General features: G+C 32.5%; 1 protein-coding gene across 1 annotated transcript in view; it reads right to left on the reverse strand.

Moving 5' to 3' along the window:
• The window catches only part of IRAG2 (inositol 1,4,5-triphosphate receptor associated 2), a 103,952-nt gene that overhangs the window by 17,782 nt on the left and 64,628 nt on the right, over positions 1 to 21,542 (reverse strand). Inside the window, 8 exon segments of the mRNA XM_074269590.1 lie at positions 2,637 to 2,777; positions 3,043 to 3,070; positions 3,157 to 3,220; positions 5,745 to 5,805; positions 7,576 to 7,646; positions 11,096 to 11,203; positions 11,318 to 11,379; positions 11,477 to 11,523. Of these exon segments, the coding sequence (XP_074125691.1) occupies positions 2,637 to 2,777; positions 3,043 to 3,070; positions 3,157 to 3,220; positions 5,745 to 5,805; positions 7,576 to 7,646; positions 11,096 to 11,203; positions 11,318 to 11,379; positions 11,477 to 11,523 (582 nt within the window).

Consider the following 21,542-nt stretch of genomic DNA (forward strand, 5'->3'; position numbering starts at 1 on the left):
TTTCTCCAGTCCATTTTATAGATATGGGAGCTAAGGGAAATATGGTTAAGTGACTTGTCTAGCTAAGAAGTATCTGAGACCAGATTTGAACCTGGGAAGAATCTTCTGTACTCCAGACCCAGCACTTTATCTACTTTAAGTTAGTACTTTTAATTGTATATACTTTATCAGAAATTAGCTCTCAAGTTTTTTTCCATTATTATAGCTGAAGTTACATTGAGATGAAAGCATAATATCAGTCCTTATATAAGGCAAATATTTGTTAAAGAAAACTCCTTTAATAATTAGGTCAGTAAGAAATTTCTAGGTGATTTTTTCCCATAAAAAATAATATTTTACACATTGCAGGGCGATGGTTCCAACAGAAAAAGTATTGGAGTAGGGGCATGGGTTGAGCAAGGGGGCTTCAAGTAGTGAACTGAAACTATTTTTCCTCACTTGTATCAATTTACTTCTCTATAGATCCATTCACCATTACTGTAATTTTTCAAATGAAAATATCTTTCTTTGGCCACTGATCCCCTTCTTAGAATTTAAGATCCTTGAGGGCAAGAATAGTCTTTGCTTTTGTATTTCCCCTCCACTTAACATAGTATTGGCACATAGTGCTTGATTAATGCCTTTTCATGTATTTTTCAGTCTATATCTTCTCCCTTTTACCCTATTCCTTTTGTTAGGAAGGCCTAGTGAGCTATACCCCTTTTGTTGAAATCACTTCATAGTATCATAGAGTTTAAAAGGCCTTCTGGAACTATTTACTAAAACTGAACTAGGAATCATATTTGAACAAGAATCTCTTTACAACCTTTTAATAGGCATCCAGTCATCACCTAAAGATCCCAAGTTGAGAGAAAACCTGTCACCTCCCAAAATAAACCATTCCACCAGTGTTCTTAGTGACCATCAGTGGTCCTTAATGACCAAGTCTAATCATTTTCTATGTCACAATGCTTTAAGTAGCCAAAGACAGCTATCATTTCTCCTCTAAAGATAAAATCTTGGAAGCATAATGTTTCTAGTTCATTAAATTTATGGACATGGCACAGCCTCCAGAACACTCACCATCTTAATAATTTTCTTTTAGGTTCCTTCAAAATGGGCCAGCCTTTCAAGTCCAGTATTCATTTTTTAAAATTTCTTCCAAATTCTGATCTAGAGTGAATCTACAATTGACTAGATCAGTAAGGATAAAGACAGGTATGTGAAAGCTTTTATGCTCTATCTCCTGTTTACTTTCAACTATGGCTCCCCCCACACACACACCAAAGCTTTCAAAGGCTTCAACTCTTCTGATTTCACAGGCAATAGGAGATCCAGTTCCCTAATTCCATTCCATTACCATTAATTATCTGACTTTTCAGCTTGTATCTTCCTTGCCAACAACTGTCCCAATTCAATTCTATAGTGAGATATTTGTAAGATATATTCAATTCAGTTTTTTGGTTTTTCCTTTTAAATGTAGGGGAAATACATTTCAGTCTTTATAGAACACAAAGACCTATGATTATTATTCATGTGTATTTTAACTTTCTCTTTGGAGTCTAAATGCAGAAAAGGAAGGAACCTTTTAGATTTTTAAAAAAATACATTTCTCTTCACTGCAAGCAATAAGCAAAGGGAACAGCTATTTTATTGTGTCAGAGATGAGAAGGTCAAAAAAATCTAAGAGTTGTTATTGCTGTTATTGTTCCTGTTGTTGTCATTCCAAAATAGATCAAGAATAAAGAAAAGTACTAGCCAATATTTAGAGAAGTTCCTAATGAAACATTATAGGAGCTGTCCTTGGTTTTATACCTTTAATATTTTTTCTCAGTAATCTTATCAATAGATCTATGAACACATAGTAGGCATCCTTATTAAATGTTTAGAGAACAGGAAATTAAGATATCTACCTACAGGTATCTATATGTCTATAAATATCTATCTGTACTCATAGATATCCAAAGAATGATTAAATATCTCAACTTCCTGTGTGAATACACTTCCTGTCACCTCCTCCCACACATACATAAATGAGAGACACCTTTTTGAAGCTCTGACAGAGAAGTGAGGACAGAACACAATTAACTCAATATGTTAGATGATATAATTGGGATCTAAAAAGTTGAATCTAAGAAAATGAAATGTAATAAATATAAAATTGTATGCTTCAGCTTAAAAAAATCAACTTCAAGAACGCAAGTTTGGAGACAAGATTAGATAATAGCTCATGTGAGGTGAAAAAATCTGGGGGTTTTAGTGAACTGAAAGTCAAATAAGCTAATAGTGTGGCATGGTAGGGGACAAAAAGCAAATTTGATTTTAGGTTACATTCAAATGAGTTCAACAACATTAAATGCCTACTGTATGCAAAGCAATTTGTTATACTCCAGAAATACAGAAATAAAAGTGCCTTCTAAGTGTTTTCAACTAAACACACAAACATGCAAGTAACTATAAGCTAATATGAATGAGAAAGATAACATATTAGAAATATTAGAGAAGCTTCACAGAGGAATTAGCATCTAAGTCTAGACTTGAAAGAAAATCAAAATTCTTTGAAAGATAAAAATAAGTGTTTATAGTGTTATCCAAACTTTGAATCCTTTCTAGATTCCAGGGTGCAGAAATAAGGTTTTAAATTCTCTTAATCTAACCTCTAATAACTTTAAACAGTTAGTGATCTCCCTCTTCAGATTCTCTTCAGCCAGATCCCGAGATCTCTCTTCAAGCTTGACTCTTTTCTCCAAGGTAAACCAGTCACACTTAAATCCCAAAGATAATCTAAGAAATTCAGCCTGTTAGAGAAATAATATAAAAGGGGTCCAGGAATGAAGAAAGCAAATGAGAATTAATATAAGATTGAAATGTGAAGAAAAATTGCATCAAGACATAAATGAATCTGATAAATCCAGGGTACTTAGTGAAGTTGGTTCTTAGCAAGCTAAATTCAGTGTTGCCAACCAAACAGGATAGGATTCATGACACAATTATACCTATGTGAATTTAAGGATCTTTTTTATATTTAGTAAAAGTCAAAAATAGAAAATGGCTCATACTTACCTCTACCTCTTTTTCATTTGTAGAAATGCTGTTGAACAAGAAAGAGAAGGACTTCAAACAAAATTCCCGAGAAAGTAATAGGAAACATACAAAATTGTGATAAAATGAACTTACTGGTCACTCTGTCTAAAGTTGACTGATTTAATACTGGTTACTGGAATAGTAGAAGCAGCCATTTCTATTAAAGAGCAAAAAGGACATTTTTTTGGTTAAATCACATAGCCTACTTAATGCCCCTTCATTTAGTTATATTCCCTAAAGAACAAGTATCAAAAGTATGCCATTCAAAAAGCCATGTTACTGTGATTTACAAAAATATTTGAACGGTGGCATGAGTCTCTTAAATTCATAGATATCACAACAGCTTTTACTGGAGCTGAATGCTGAAAAAATGTAACATCATTTCTTGGCAGTAATCTTTACTTGTGAAATTCAAAGCCCTAATAAATACTAGTTGACTGAATCTTTGCCAAGGCACTTCTCAATAAATAAAAAATGGGAGATTAGGGGTTCTTCTATAAGATATGAACTTACACCACTTTGGCAGAAGACTGTTTTATTATATGCTTCACATATATGTCAGAAATCATAGCTTACAGAACTGAATTAAAAATATTCAGACCTGTATAGAGGCAGATGGGAATAATGAAATATAATCATCTGACATTAACATTTTAACCTTGCTTAAGGTACTGGGAACAGGTAAGCTTTTCTAAATGATATCCTACAATATGCCACATCTTTATAGTTATATAAAACAAATTGGAATATACAGAGAGTACAATATCTCCATTGTGCTTATTGTTTTCTGGTTACAAAAAAAGCATTTGAAGGCAGTTAGGTGGCACAGTAGATAAGGTAATGGCCCTGGAGTTAGGAGAAACTGAGTTTTAATCTAGCCTCAGACACCTACTTGCTGTGTGACTCTGGATAAGTCATTTAACTTCATTGCCTTAAAAAAAAGCATTTGATCTGCTAGATCAAAAAGCTGCTTTAAAATTTCTTTCAAGAGATTATCTCTGAATTTGGAACTCAAAAATTTAGGAAATGATTGTTATTTTTTTTTTTTATTTTACATGTAATTGGGAAATATTTAACAAAGTGAATAAAGATATATTTAAAAGCTTTCCCATCAATATGACAAAATCATACAAGATTCTTGAAAGATGTATAAAAAGAGATAAATATTTTTAATGTTCTTCAAATTACTATTAAATAAAGCATAAAAGAAGAGACAAATTCTTGACAAAGATGTTTGGCAAGGTCATGAAGGATTTCCATGACAATAGAGTTCCTCAAAATGGTGAGATTCTCCAGATTTTCCCTTTCTAGAATTCTACATAGCTTCCTGGTGAGACTCACAATCCCTTAAGAGAATTTGAGCTGAATGATTCATACAGGAAAAGCCAAGTAGCTAAAAAATGTCTAGTTTCCAGCCCATGATACTGATGAATAGGAAATCCATAAAGCTACTTCATTGGTAATTACAACATTTATTTGGAATTTTAAGACTGGAAAATCACTATATAGTTGTGTGTCTATGTGTGTGTATATATATGTGTGTGTGTAATTTAAATCACTCTGTGAGATAATATACCATCTCCATTTTATAATTGAAGTAAATGAGATTAAGAAAAATTAAGTGACTTGCCCAGGATCACAACTCATAAGTATTCTGAAGCAAAGTTTTAATTCAGGTCTTCATAATTGCTATAAAAGATGTCAGAAAAGAAATGAATGATCAGAAAAACAGATGGGCCAAACAATAATGAGAACAAAGAATTAATCAACGGACAACCTTTCTCATGGAAATGTCTGGCGACCTAGAGAAATATTTACAGATTGACATAGAAACAAGTGGAATAAGGTAAAAAATTATGAGTAGGTTATAATTTTCACTTTTGGAGGGAAAACCCTTATCAATAAGATCATAGATTCATTGATGTTTCACAACAGGGGGTGTAATGTTCTGTTTCTCTAAAATATAATCGTTCTCTTGGAGCAGGTTTCTTGGGGAGCTTCTGGAGGCAGCCTTAGTTTCAGTTCAGTAATCCCAAAATGCAGCCAAGGAGTTAAAGTCCAGATCCTATATTGTGTTCTTCAAAATCCTGAATCTTTTCCTGGGGCCAGGTTGGCTTTAATAGAGGCCTCTTCTTGACTCCCGATGAGCTCTTGTCAGAATGTGTCCAGCCAGCATGACGTCAAAGTTGGAATGAATCAGACTCTGCCTCCAAGAGTGTGGGATTGTGGGTTTCCCAGAAGTCAATTCTAGTTGTGAATCTCCCAAGGTCCTCTTCTGAAGTTCTCCTGAAGTCCTCTCCTCCAAAGTCCCCTGAAGTTCTCCTGGGAAGTCCTCTCCTTGACTGAATCCAGACTCTTACTCTCCCCACTGAATCCTGGTTCCTTATATCCTCCTGGAGAATGGGCTTGTGGGAACTCCTTAAAAATATGCTCTCTTAAAGTTGCGAATCTCAAGGAATTCTAGTAAGTACATTACTGAACCAGAGAACTGTTAAGTACCATGCTAAATTAGATAATTACTATCTCTATCCATTCCAGTGACTTAGCACCTTATAAGAATCCTAACAGGGGAGTCAAATGTCAGCTACCATTTATAATTTTAGTTTTAAATCAAATGACGAGATTTTAACTTCTCTTGGTGAGATTCTGCATCAACAGAAGTGGGAGAAAATTTCTCTTACCTCCCCCACTAGTAAATTCTTCTTTACGGTCTGTAACTGCTTCAGGTCCTTCTTTGGTTTCCTAAAATTTTTCAGAAGTAAAAGATATAAGAAAGAATCACCAGAGTACTGCTATAAATGCAGTTCTCTATAATGCTTTGGGTTTTTTCTTCTTATCAATAGATATTTAATATTAATTTAACACATTCAAGGAAAGGTCTGAGAATCTGGGGAATAGAAAGTGGTATACTCTATTATCTATTGTAATATATCTATTAAGGAAGATAAGTCATAAAGACGTGAAAGTCAAGTAAAAGGCAACAAAAGAACAGTCATAAGATAATTAATTGCTTAGATCAATTAGTTACTTAGGTATTAGCAATTAAATGCTATTACTATATAGTTCCAGAATGGGCTAAGAAAGCTCTACGGAACAGAAGGGATTAGAATTTGGGTATTCTATTAGTCAGAGAGGGTTGGAAAAGGCATATTGAACAGAGATAGGGGAAATACTGTAAATATTAATAGTGATAATATTTCTTATATGATATCACAAATTATAAAATACTTTCCTCACAGCAATCTTGAGAGGAAGGCAGCAAAAATATCATTATCCCCATTCTACAGATGAGGAAAGTAGTTCAGAGAAGTTTATGATTTATTCACACTCACATGGCTAGAAAATAACAAAACCAAGACTTGAATACAGGTATCCTGGAACAGAAGTCTCCTAGATTGTACTTCAATGTTCTTCCTATCATACCACATTACTTCACTTCTAGAGAGGCAGGAAAGCACATACCTTTTGAGGGTTATTTTGACATTTTTATCATGAAATGTGCTAATATAGAAAAGGGCTGACGGACAGGGAGTGAATATCGTTTTTGTTGGACATCAACTTATTACCTCTTTTATAAGTAAAATTGATAGTTATATAACAGGGTCCTAATTATATTGCATAGGATTAATTTGATAGCCTATGAAATCACAATCATTTATTTAGCAATACTTAATGTTTAAAATATTATATTTACTTCATTAAACATTAACTAAGCCCTATTATATGCAAATCACTGGGCTAGGCACTAGGGATACAAGAATGAATGAGCATTCCTAAAAAATCTTTACTACATAATCATGTTAGTAGAATAATATAGAAGAACAGTGTTTCTCTTACATATAGAAACCAGTTTTTACCCTGCTGGCATGGTTTTTACAAACCCAAGGTCATCTTGGCTAAATTATGAAGTAGAGGGAAACCTGTGTACAATCTTCACAAGTTTTACAAGTTGGAGAGATTTCAAAGAAATTCCTGGAAATGGACATTTAAAGATATTCAAAAAGCAGCCAACTAAGTAGGAAGAGCTTCATCACCATAGATTCAGTTACTTTGTGAGGAATATTTTTGGTCATAGCATTTGGTGAATTTGGTTTATAAAGTTGTGTGGAGAAAAGTATCATTAAGGGCAAAATCGTTGATCCTTGCAGTATTGAAAAACAACAATGCAGGAGTCTCAAAATCTGGGTTTAATAAATTCTATTTGTGGAATTTGTGATGCCATTACATTATGTTTGTGGAAATTCTTTGAAAAAGTAAAAAGTACAAAGCAAATGTAGATTATTATCATCATTATAATCATAAAGGCCTTTGGGTTTGGAATTAGTTAACATGGGTTAAAAGCCCAGCTTGTTTCTTCACTAAGTTATGTTGGCAAATCACTTAAGCTTTCTGAGATACAGGGGTCCTTGTATGTGAAATGAAAGTATTGTACTAGATGGCTTCTAAAGTCTTTACTAGATCTAAGGGTCTATTATGATCATCACTGATAATAATATTGGCCTAGTCTCTTACCAAATTTAATGTGGTTTTCTTTTCATCCACAGAGCAGTGAAGTGGAATATCTTCATTAACTAAATTTTTATCTGTGAGAAAAATACACAAAAGAGTGGATGAAATAAAGAAGAATTAAGAGAAAGAGATGAAAAGGACATGAACAGCTACTATAGGCTTTTAAGAAGAAAACATATGTACATATAAATCTACCCATAAATGCGCATAAAGCTCCAAAAAATAAAATTGAGCAGAAATGGAAAAATCCACAGAAAGAACTCCTCAGTGTTCAAAGGCAATGGGTATGATTTGCTAATAAAAATGAAAATGATAGTGCATTGTTACTATGGTACTGTTTAGGGAGGAACTGCTTACTCTCATAAATTCCATTCAACAAATACATTAAGTGCCTACTATATATAAGGTGCTGGAGAGATAGATGACACAATCCTTGCTCTCAAGGAATTTATAATTTAATAGATGAAAGGACATATATAATTATATTAAAGGAGAAAAGGAGATATGTAAACTGTATCACTACTATATCAATAAGAAATTAGGAAAGAGATAATAAACAATTTTCAGAATAATGGCTACCTTTTGTGATTTGATAAATATGTATTGGAATGCCATGTATATGACTCGTATGTGAAAGTGATTTCCTTTAACTTAATGCTAGTCTCTTTACATGAGTCACAGATTAGAGACAAAGCTAATTTTTAATTCACATAGTTTCACTATCTTAAAGAAATTATGATTATTTTTTTTAAATCTACATTTTTAAAATATTTTCACTTCCAAATTTATCGCCTCTTTTCTCTTAGTGAGTCTATCCTGTATAACCAAAAAAAAAAAAAAAAAAAAAGAAAGAAAGAAAGAGGAAAAAGGCTGCTCAGAAAAATTAAGCAATACATCAACCATGTCTGACAGTATATATAAAATGCTCCTCATTTATATTTTCTGCCTCTACATTAAAAAAAAAGATAAATTAAAAGTTTCAATAACCAAACATTTTTCCTCCATACCATGTCCCATTCCACAACTGTACCAAAAGAAAAGACAAAAAAAACCCACTAAAAATATGAATAGTAAAGCAAAGTAATTTCCAACATTGCTCATTTCCAAAAGTATGTGTTGTTCTGTTTTTTGAGGCCATCACATGTCAGGAGGTGGGTAGCATGTTTCATTTTTGGCTCCCTAGAATCATGGTTTATAATTGAATTGAACAAAGTTCCTTAATTGTTCAAAGCTGTTTTTCCTTATTCTTTTATTATGTTATTCTTATTATTTAAATTTTTCTTCTGGTTAAGTTCATTTCACTCTATGTCAGCTCATTCAGACATTTTCTCTTAAAAACCATTTCAGTATTATTCTATCATAATTTGCTTTTAACTATTCACCAACAAATGAGTATCTTCTTAATTTCCAGTTTTTTGCTACTACAAAAAGAGCTTTTTATAAAATTTTTTTGTATATATAGATGCTTTCTCTTTTTTGTTGATCTTCTTTGTATTGCAGGGTAAAAGAGGATCAAGAATTTATTGCTCTGGGGGGGGGCATAGTTTCAGACTGCTTTCCAACAGGAAGGAGGTACAGTTTCTCATATCTCCTTTAGCATCAATGCTGATCATTAAAATTAATTATTTAGTGATAAAGTTGTTTTGGTTATTCTTTTTTACCTTTATAATATAAACAAGTTTAAAATGAAAAATCCCAACTAAAGTGTATATGGTATTCATTTGACAGCTGCAAAAAGGATCCTGGTACAGTTACTTGAATTTTATTTTGGCAAGAAATTCTCTTTTTGTCATTCAAAGTCCTTTATAACTTAGCCTTCTCCTATTTGTCCCTTTTACCCCAGCATATATTTTTCATTTCAGTGATACTGGCATCCTTGTTATTCATAAAAAAATTTCATCTCTTAGCTCAAGGCATTTTTACTGAATATCACTTATGACTGAAATGTTCTTCTTCATAGGTACCTCCTTATTGTTTTAGCTTCCCTTAAGTCTCAAATAAAATCTTGTCTTCCACAGTAAGCCTTTCCCAACTTCATTTAATCCTAGTAACTTCTCTCCCAATTATTTCCTATATTTGTTTGCTTGTTTCCTTTTCTTACTTGATTGTAAACTCCTTGAGGAAAGGACTATCATTTACCTACTTTTATATTCCCACCTACCAGCTTTTATTTTCCCAAGTACTTAGCACACATAGTACACAGCAGGCACTTAATAAATGTTTATTGACTGATTGATTAGCTTGTTAGTCCAATACCCTTCTATTGACCTATGTAATAGAATTCAAATCTGTAATGTATACTGCTAGACCATCTGAAATATCTTTACCTCAGGAAATGAAATTTATTTTTCTTCTCCTACTTGGTGACCTAGATTCTCAATTAACACAAATATAATGGTCTCCAGCTAAAAGTGGCTAAAAGCCACATCATATTCTCAGAGATACATGGTTGTAGGGGTAATTGCAAAGATTGTATAGGTAATATCATTATCCTTTGAGCATACTGAATGCTAGATCATTCTGAAAAATTTAGATTTGATTTAAATATCTCCAGGGAAATAGTTAAGCTACATAGGTCCTTTTATTAATCACTATTACTATTAAGAAAATGTCATCAAATTTTTCATTATATAGTTTAGACCTATGCCCTCTCATTCTGTCCTAATAGAAATAAAAAGACCCAGCAAACAAGGCCATGCTTACCCCCTAGCTTTCTAGCCTATAATTTAACCCAATTTAGCAAATATTTATCATAATATTCTTGCAATATGAAAGGACCTGTGCTACAGGTTACAGATACAAAGAAAAAATTAAGGAAAAAAATAGTCCTTTTTTCAGACAGCTGAGATTTTGCACAGGGATTACAATATGTACACAAACAAATATATGATAGTTTCAGGAGAGAAAGAGTACGATAGCTGAGGGAAGCAGGAAATATTTGAATATAACTTAGCCCTTGTTTGAACTAAGCTATGATCAAAGAAGTAGTAATGAAGAGGAAATATATTCCAGGTCTGTTACATAGAAACTTGAGGTGAGAGAAACACAAGTGCAATAAGGTAGGAACATTGTGGAGTATTTCAGTGAGAGTTGCAGTATGATATAATGGAAGGAAGACTAGTTAGAGAATCAGACAAAATTCTACTTCTGACTACCTGTGTGACTTTGTGGCCCTCAATTTCCTCATCAGTAAAATGAGGAAGCTCAACTCTTGATGGAGAGAAGGGGACAGATAGAAAAGATGTTTTAAAGTAGAATCTATGTGATTTATCTACTAACTAGGTATGTGGGATAAGGGGAAAGGAAGAATTAACTATGACTTGGGTTAAAAACTTGTATAACTGAAATGATAGTCATATCCTTGAAGAAAGTGTGGAAAAGTGGTTTTGGGAGAAGAAAAAATACAAGTTCTAGAAATTCAGTAGCATTTTCTAATTTTCTGTTACAAAATTCTCAGAGAAAATAGTTTGACTATGTACAGTCTTAGGATAAAAATAATTCCTTTTGTTATTTTCCATCTCACCTTGATTTTCTATTATTATAGACGCTGATTGTGCTGTTTCCTCTATTTCACATTGTACTTTGGAATCAAGATGATCTGAGGTAATAGTCAACAATCCAGAGCTTGAATCTACAAAAAGGAGGAAGCAGACAAAATGAGTACCTTGCAAATGTATCATTTGCCTAAGTACTTATTTGTACATTTCAACATAAAACACAGAATAGTTTTTCCAAAATTACTTACCACTGGAAGCAACTGTATTGTTCACAGAAGAAATGTGTTCAGGAGGTGGTACAGGATACTCACTGCCAATAATATGAAAGTAGCATTTTGAAGGGTTATTGTGGCTAAAAAAATTATTTTAGAATGCAAATGAACACATAAAGAAAAAGATGGGCAAACCTGGCCTGCGGCAAATTTTCAGGTGGTAACTGATGAACCAGGTTCTCCTTTAAAAAAAATTTACAAAAGAATATTCAAAATTTCATTTTATGAAAGGTGCTCATGTGATTTTAAATCAAAATATATTCAATTTTTCCCTTTTGTGATAATTTAGCATTATAGTAGAGGTGGTTGTGTTTTAATTTATATACTAGGCAGGTTCAATCCATAGTTTCTCAAAATTTATTTGTAAACAGTTTTTACTTTAAAGGTACTAAGAGTGTTAGAAATTGAAAGGAAAACTTAGGGGACTTACAAAATAGCCACGTTGCAAAACACAAATGTATAGTTATCTTGGAAGTAAATCTCCACAAGCAGAATAAAGTTTCTCTGTATAAATGTAAGCATAGTCAGTCTTGAACAATCATCTTAGAGATTCAAGTTAAGTTCTGAGTTTGTACAAAAATCTAAATGTGAATCACATTTAAAAGTGAATCACAAGATTTAAATTTGATCCATACTTTGTAAATCTTAGGGCAGAAGGAAGCAAGCTGGCCAGGGTAAGCTCTAGTGAACAGAATAAACTTTACATAAACAGTGTCATCAAGCCTCCAAACAAATATCTCAAACTCCTATTTATATATTTGTTCTACATCACAAATTAATAACTCTGGAAAGATTTCAATACCCATGTTGCTTGTTTGATTATGCAATTTTTGACTTCTCACTGTCTCTTAATTTTTAATTTAATTTTCAATGTGGCATACTAATTTGTATTTAAATATGGCAGGCAGTTCATCAAAATGAAGAAAAATTCAAACTACATCATTAATAAAAGTTAGCTTATTTATCCCTTGTTCTGTCTTTTCACTTCCCTAAACAATGAAAACCACACTAGGGTTCTGTGGTTTATGTTCAACACATTTAACTCAAATGAACAGACACTTATTAAGTACATATTATGTGAAAGGTACTCTGCTGGGTATTGAGGACATAAAGTTGAAAATGAAACAATGCTTGTTGTTAGGGAACTTATCTTCTCCCAAGGAGATAACAATATGTCAAAAGATAGATATAATGTAAAGTAACCAGAGGCAGTTGAGAATCCCCAAAATTGGGAGGATCAGCACATCATGGAGTCATATGGTTTTAAAGTTAGAAGAAATCTTATTGGTCCCAAAGACCAATTCATATCTGAAAAAAATAATTTTTCTCTTAGAGGATTCCTAATGTTTCCTGAAGAATTGTTTTGTTTTTTTTTTTTAAAAAAGGAGAAACCACAACTAGCCAAGCAGATTTTTTAGATAGCCTTAATTATTATGAATTTTTTTCTTGAATTATAGCCAAAATTTTCCTTTTTCCAATTTCTCTCCATTTCTCTTTCCCCCCCTATTTTCTTGAGCCAAAGAAACATATCAAATACTTTTTTACACGACAGCCTTGCAAATATGAAGTCTAATATTTCATTATGTCACCCCTTAAGTCTTCTCTTTCTCAGGTAAAGTGATCCCTGCTATAAAATTTTACTTTTTAAATTAAAGAAATGTTGAGATGAAACTCATAAAAACATAATGTAAACTCCAAATTGGAATGATTCAAATCTCTACTGTAGTCACGTTACCAAACTTTAGTTGGATTTCTTTAAGGAAAACCAAAGACATAGCAAAAGCAGCTATTCAAATATTCCATTATTACAGAGTTCAGTATAAAATGCTGTAATTGTTTAAATATTAACATTGTTCCATAGACTTTCTGTTATAAGCTTCCTATGAGGACAATTTTCTAACACATTTAGATAGTTGGACTTTACATTAAGAAAACAAAACAAAACTTTCTAATAATTTGAATTATCCAAAAATGGAATGGAATGCCTTGGGAGATTATGGTTCCTGAAAATGAGAGGCCCTTTGAAAAATGATGCTTGTAAGGTATGTTGTAAAGAACTGGATAAGATGATGACTGAAATTTTTTTAAACTCTGCAAAGCTATGATTATACAGCTTGTTCCAAATTAAAGAAGAGCTTAGCAAAAATAGCCTTCTAATTTATTTTAAAATCTTAAAAAATCAGTTTTCATCAGTAGGGATACTTTTGACACAGGACATAACATTTCCATGTTTTAGTGGATGGTCTTCTTGAATTGGAATGCTCAAAAAAGTCACTTACTAATGATCTGGTGATGAGTATGTCTAAAATCTAGCTATATTGTCTACTGAAAAATAGACACACAAAGTATCAATAATCCAAGCTTTTTCACCTTTATAAAATGTGTCAGTAGTCATGCTATGTTGAACTAGCCTTTGATGACTCCTTATAATCTTCACAGCACAATAAGATATCAAAGCAGGATAGTAAAATTTCATAATAAAATTCATTTGAGTGTCCACTTTTTATCTACCTAATATGTAGAAAGATGTTTCCACTTACTAATCACCTAATATGTAGATAGATGTTTCCCAAAGTTCTATTTGAGGCTTCCTTCTTTTTTCATTCCATTCTCTCTTAGTAACTACATCAGCTTCCATAGCTTCATCTCTACACCTATATACATACACACACACACACACACACACACATATATATATATAGATATAGATATAGATATATACACACACACACACACACACAACACAGGTACATGCTCATGGACACATATATGCATATTTATATATAATGATTTTGAATTGCACTAAAACTTTTGGGAAACCCTCTAAATGTATATTTCCACTAGTTTCTACCTTGAACTTTAGTCTTACATTATTAAATGCCTAGTGGATACCTCCAACTTAACAAGTCTAAAACTGAACTCTTATCTTCTCAAACTCTCCTCTTTTCCAGACTTCCTTAACTTCTGCTAATGAATACCACCATTCTTCTAATATCACAAGATTCTTAATGCAACATTATTCTGGTCTCCTCCCCAAAACTCCATACATGTGAACAACTGCCAAGCTTTGCAGTTTCTACCTCAACATTTTCCACATATGACCTATTCTTCATTCATACAGCTATCATTTAAGTTCAGGCATTCATCACTTCTCACCTAGTATAGTGCAAAAGCCTTCTAATAGTTCTTCTTCCCTCAAGTCTCTCTCCTGTCCAATCATTTTAACTAATCTTATTGGAAATATGCTCCTCTAACATATTTCAATACAGCCAAACTGTCCTTTTTTCTGCTCCTCAACACATACTCCAGCCTTGGTCTCTGTGCCTTTGGTATGGCTATCTCAAATGCCTGGAATGTGCTCCTTGACTACAACTAACAAAGTACTATTTCTTTAAGACAGAGCTTATAAACAATATTCTAAATTATGTCTTTACTGATTTCACAATTAGTAGTTCCTTCTCAAATTATCTTGTGTTTAATTACTCTGTATGTGTTCTTTTTATATTTATATAGATACTGATTTTCCTCTTTAGAACGAGAGCTTTTTGAAGTAGGGTTTATCCACATTTTTTCATACTTGTATCATGAGCATTCAATACAGTGTTTTTCACACAGTTAGTACTAAATTATTACGTATTGATCAAGAAAAGAACTAAGTAAAGATTTTGAAAGACTTTGTTAGACTTATACCTTTAAAATATGCAGACTAAGATATCACCTTGCAATGAAAGATTATCTGAATATTTGAATTGAGTTGAAGATATATCAAAATGTTAAATCTCGCCTTCATGTTATAAACATGTAAATCAGAGAATGCAAGAATTACATTTGTCCACTGCTATATATTTAATCCACACTCAGTCCCCACAGTCAAGAATTTCATTTCTATTTACAATAGCAAAAAATGTGTGTTAATTTTCTTCTGAGTCATTCCTCTGACTCCTTCAATAGAAATATTTCAGTAAGACTTAAAAAAACTACAGCAGAGTGCTTTTGATCATTCTAAACATATATTCTCATTAGAGAAACAATAAATTTATAGTTTTAGGGAAGCTCCATAGAGTGTAGTTGTGCATACAATTATGAATTAAACAGGTAAATGGATTAGAGATTAATCCCAAACTATTAAATTGTGTAAACCCAAGAAATTAAAAATAAACAAGAATATATAGTGAACTTTAACTTTAAAAAAATAAACTAGATTAACTAATTTCCTCATGTGTTCCAAGAAAACTAAGACAGAACATAAAAAATGTTAGATATAATAGTTTTAAGACAATTTTAAGTTAGTGGTAATGGCTAAAAGTGTTTATCAAAGCAGATAAATATTGTCCATGGATAAAAATTTACCAATGTGTTCATATAGTTTTGCTCTTTTAATTAGTATGATTAGTATCCCAACTCTTTTCTAACCAAATAACTAATCCAGACCAAAAAAGAAAGAGAGAAAAGAACCTCTGTGAACCTCTGTAGTATAACTACAGTCAATATAATAATTCAGGAAGCAGAAATTAATGAATTAATATAAGACAAAGGTTAAAAATAATAAACAATTTAAAAAGAAAAAAGGCTTACTTACATGATGAAGAAGTCATCAAATCCTGCATATTATAATAAAGCATGGTAGAACAAAAACACCCTCATTCTATTCAGGGCATTCAAATATTAACCTGCATAACATTTGAATGGAAATCCAAGGCATAGAAATATCTTGGTGCTAAGCAAACCTCAAAATGGGGTGGGGCAGAGTGAAGCAATAGGAGAACAGAATCTCTTATATGCTGGGCCATAGAAAAACCCCGGAAAAAATAGATACATATGTTCAATCATTGCAAATTTATAGAATTTATAAGAATTCATAGAATTTATAGAATAATAAGTAACCAAAAAGTTATTGTAAAAAGGAAAGAAGCTGGAGTAGATTACTTTTCAAGATTCCTTCATCATTATTATTCAATAATACAATTATACAATAATTTTCAAAAACTATGTATGTGGGAAGACTCTTATGGAAAGGATTTTTAATATTTAAGTTTGTCTGATTTTGAGTTTCTCCTTCTGTCTAAAATAGCAAAACACTGATTGGTAATGCAAATTTTCTCACAGATTAAAGTTTACATCAACAATGAATATTTCTGATGAGATACTCAGACAAATTTAAATTAAAAAAAAATAGATCTATAGTCTTCTCATATACATATAAGCCTTGAACCAACTAAATTACTATTAACTATTTGAAAATATGATAGAGAAACACTGAAATGGCTCAGTCGTGTCAATATCATCAAAAATTGGGAGGGTCAAATCTAATAGATTAATAACTATCAGAATTGAAATAAAATAATAAATGGCAATTAAAATAAAAAAAAAAACTTTGGCTAAATGCACTAAAACTTTAGTGATATACATTCTATTTTGAAATAAACTTCTCATAAGTCTTAGCCTTCTTGAATTCTTCTCCAGTCTTTTCACAATCAAGAATATTCTTTAACCATTCAGTTTGTAAAGGTTACATATATCCTTAAAACAAGATACAATTAGGATAGCATGGATAAGCTATCACTAGCTGGATAGCTAGTGAATTAAAAAATCCATAGAATCACGGATTTAGAGCTGATAAGGATTTGTGATAAGGATTATAAAAATGAGGAAACTGAGACAGCCAATAGGTTAAGTGCCTTGTTTAAGGTCACAAATGTTGGAAGTGTCAGAGACAGTGTGTGCAAACTCAGAGTTTCTAATTGAAAATTCACCACTTTCCCCACTGAACCTGAGTTCTTTTCTCTATCATGACACCATCATTCCTTCTTTTCCCCAAGAAGTTATAATGTGAAAGAATGTTGTAGATTGCTAAAAATAGTATCATTTATATTTACAAAGAGCTTTAAGGTTTGCAAACCTTTATATATATTATCTCCTGTGAATAAAGACAAATTTGTATAACTTTGATTTCCAATTTATCTGACTAGCCTTCAGTGTTATCCTTTCTGTTTATTACTTATGTGTGATTCTGAAAACTCTCAAATGATAAGCCAACATGGGAATGGGCAAAGCATACAAGCAATCCAAAGCTTTTCCCTTCTTGTCTTCAGAAAGCTAACTATACTCATATTGGTAAGCTCAATAGTTTTATTAGAATTTCCCACAAAGTTATCTAAGATGACCAGTTTTTTTTAGTGTGCCAAATATAGATAAGAAATAGTTAACAAACACCTACTAAATTAAAAACCTACTATGTGTAAGTCACTAAGCTTTTTGCTAGAAATACAAAGAAAGGCAAAAGAGAGCCCATGCTTTCAAGGAGTTCACCATTTAATGGAGGAAAGAACATGCACATAACTATCTATAGGATAAATTATAATGATCAATAGTTAGAATTAACTGGAATCAGGAAAGTGTAATTCGTGCTTAGACTTGAAGAAACTAAAGTAGCCAGGAAACAACAGTGAGTAAGAAGAACATTTTAAATGTTGAGGACAGCAAATGAAAACTTCTGGAGTTGGGAGTTCAAATCAAGTACCCTAACAATGAAGAAATCATATCTATGGGTAATCGAAATCATAAAGTATTGAGGAAGGAATATTTGGCTTTGAGTTGGAGATCGTCATTCTAATCCTATCTCTTGTCATTTACTAACCAAGAGGCCAGGCATTTAATGTAAACCTCAGTTTCCTCAAATGTATAATGGAAATAATTCCTACTTCACAAGGTTGTTGTGAGGATCAAATGAAAATGTATGCAAAGTCTTTTCAAAGCCTTGTGCTATAAACCATTTTTATCATTAGAAAACTTACCACTAGGGCTAGACTAGGTTATAATTTTTTTTTGACCATGACAACTAATGAAGCAAGGTAAAATGGGAAATTTTACTCAATCCGTTATAGTCTTCTACTTTTTCATAACTACATGAACCTTTGATACTCTAAAGCTAACATATTTGTCCAATGACTGATGAGTTTCTACTAGCAGAACTGAGTGATATAAATCTTGATATTCTTACTCTTGAACAAATTAAAAGATCAAAAATACTTGATGCTAAATGGATGGTTCACAAGTTTGTAAAAGAGAGGCAAATAAAGTATTTCCTGATATGTTTTCATTGTGTACAAGTAAAAAATAAAAATTTCACTGGATCTCATCTCATATTACATTGATTACAAGTATTTATTAAAAGACCAGCATCCTGATAATTCTATCTTATTCTACATTTGTTGCAGAACATGAGGCTAATATTTGTTGCAAAGTATGAGCTTGTAGAAAACATAGAAAGAACACAATTAGACATTTTAAATTATATTTGAAAATACACTAAGATTCAATGACTTCAATGAAAAAGTGGGCATAGTGGAGTATGGTGAAAAATATTCTAGTAAAAGCAGCTCATAATAATGAAATGAAAATGAACAAATATTTGTAAACTACACAAGAGTTTCATACCCATGTCAGGAATACTTTATGATATTTATAACTTAAAAAGTGCATTACTGAGTACATCTTAACAGGCAGCTAATGACTTGTTTTCAATGTAGAAGTCATTTCTGAATTATTTCTCTGTGTACAGACAAGTTATTTTTAGAAGAAAGACAAAAATCAATACTAAATTATAAGAGATAAAGATAAGACAGAACATTGATTTCTTTATAAGCTACTTCAAAATGGAACATGGATAAAAGAATAGGTGTTAACACATCAATTTCCAAGAATGATTATCTGATTAAACTAGTTTCCATAATGAAGAGGCTAAAAGAAGCAAGAAATTACCTCAGCCAACAAAATTTAATCTCTAGCTAAGGAATAAAAAAATCAATTAAAAAACTTTTTATAAAATCTTACATAAGAAGGTACAAAATTATGATTGTATTGAAAAAAAAACTGGAAAAGAAATCCAATTAAGCCACAAGAAGCTGAGGGTTTTTAAGAATGAAACTACAAGGACAAAAAGTAAATGAAAAATGGAAGAGGTTTGCTAAGAATTTTAAACAAAATTTTGTCCATCAATGAATGTGGAGCCACCATATTTGGATTGCAACATTATGATTACTGATGTGCTACATGTGAAAATAGAAATGGCAGAAAAAGAAAACTAAGATTAAAAATGTCACAGTATTCATAGAGGAACTCCATGGTAGAAGTAAAACAATATTGAGATTTCTAAATAAGATTTTTGAGGCAATGAACAAAAATACCAGATTTTTTGCTAATGAAAAAAGATGATCCAGAAAGTTTCAGTAACTATCACCTTATTTGGTTTTTTATACATCTCTTCAAGATCTTTATGACAAAATCTACACATATGTCAAGAGGATCCCTGATGAATGAACCAACCAAATAACAAGTAATTACTAAGTGTCTACTATCTACCACTCACTGTACTAGGTGCTATAAATACAGCTACTAGGAATCAAACTATGCCTTTCAAGGCTCCAATAATGGGGTGAAATGCCAATTCATATATAGATATATATAGCATAAATATAAAGTGAACAAATATACATATATCCAAAGTAGTAAGAAACAAGATAGTTTGGAGGGAGGATCCTATTAGTAGAGAAAATCAGTAAAGGCTTCATGTAGAAGTTGATATATCAGCTCTATCTTAAATGAAGAAAATTACTCTGTTAAGTGGAGTTAATGAAGGAGCACATTCAAGGCATGACGGATGCACTGAGTTGGGAGAAGAGTGTCATGTTTGTAGGAGGAATAAAGCAAAAGTCAATTTGGCTAGATTGAAGAATGTGAAAAGAAGAATAATGCCCTCCGAAATCTGAAAAGACAGGATGGGGCAAGCTGTTAAAGGTTTTAAAAGATAAGTTGAATTTATAATTGATCTTAAGAAAATAAGAAGCCACTGGAGTTAATGGACTAGGGGATTCACAATGTCAGATATGAGCTTGAGAAAAATACTCTGGCATCAGTGTGTGGTATGCACTGGATTGGGAGAATGGACAGAAGTGGTCAGATGTGAGGTGGGTTGTAGGAATGGCAAGCTTTGGAAAATGATTGGATATGTTGGGTAAGGGAGAATGAATGATTCAGGATAAAGCTGAGCTTACAAACATAGGAGACTAAAAAGATGCTAGTTCCTTTGACAGAAAGTAGGAAAGTTTGGGAAAAGGAAGAATTTGGGGAAAAGATGAGTAGAGTTAATTTGTTTTAAAGGATATAATAAGGATTTTACTATATATGAGGTATTGTACCAAGGGGGAAGGATACAAAGAAGGTAAAAAAAAGTCCCTGACTTCAAGGACCTCACATTCACTCTTTCCCTTTACCTGTTCCTCTCTTTCTCCCTCTTCCTCCCCCCACCCTCCCTTCCCCATCTCCCTCACCTCTTTCCCTCCCTCCTCCTTCTTCCTTCCCTCTCTCCCCTCTCTCCTTCTTTCCCTCTCCCTCTTTTCCCCCTCTCTACACACACACACACACACACACACACACACACACACACACACACACACACAGAGATATACACAGATATGTGTATACATGCATGAAGATGTGTATATACCTTGTATGAACATACTTTGCTTGCTTTCAAAGAACAGAAAGGACAGTGCAACTAAAGCACAGAATTTATGGAAATGAGTAAAGTGTAAAAAGAGTGAAGGCAGAAAGGGGTCAGATTGTGAAATACTTTAAAATTCAAACAAGCTTTTATAGTTGATTCTAGGGGTGACAGTGAGCTAACGGAATTTATTGAATAAAGGGAGAATGACAAGACTTGGCAAGAGATTGAATATGATGGGATAAGGAGGAATTAAGGATGACACTAAATTGCAAGCCTGGATGACTGGAAAGAGAATGGTATTCTTGACAGTAACGGGGAAGTTTAGAAGGGCAGAAAATTGGGGAGAGAAGATAATGGCTTTTGGACATGCTGAATTTAAAGTGACTATAGAACATCCAGTTAAAGATAGGCTATTGATGACATAGTATTAGAGGTCAGAAGAGAGGTTAGGGCTAGACAAATAGGTCTCAGAACCATCTGCAAATGGGAGCTAATGAGATCACCAGATGAAACAGCACTGAGGGTGAAGAAAAGAAGGGCAGGACAGAGATGTCAAGATACTCATAGTTGGTAGGTATGACTTAGATGAAAATGCAGAAAGAACTCATCAAACAAGTAAATCACGGAAGAATAGTACCATGAAAACCTAGAGAGGTGTTTATATTCGGGAGAAATAAATGATTAGCAGGGTCAAAG

This window comes from Sminthopsis crassicaudata, chromosome 5 (assembly GCF_048593235.1).
Source record: "Sminthopsis crassicaudata isolate SCR6 chromosome 5, ASM4859323v1, whole genome shotgun sequence".
In the NCBI taxonomy this organism is placed as follows: Eukaryota; Metazoa; Chordata; class Mammalia; order Dasyuromorphia; family Dasyuridae; genus Sminthopsis; species Sminthopsis crassicaudata.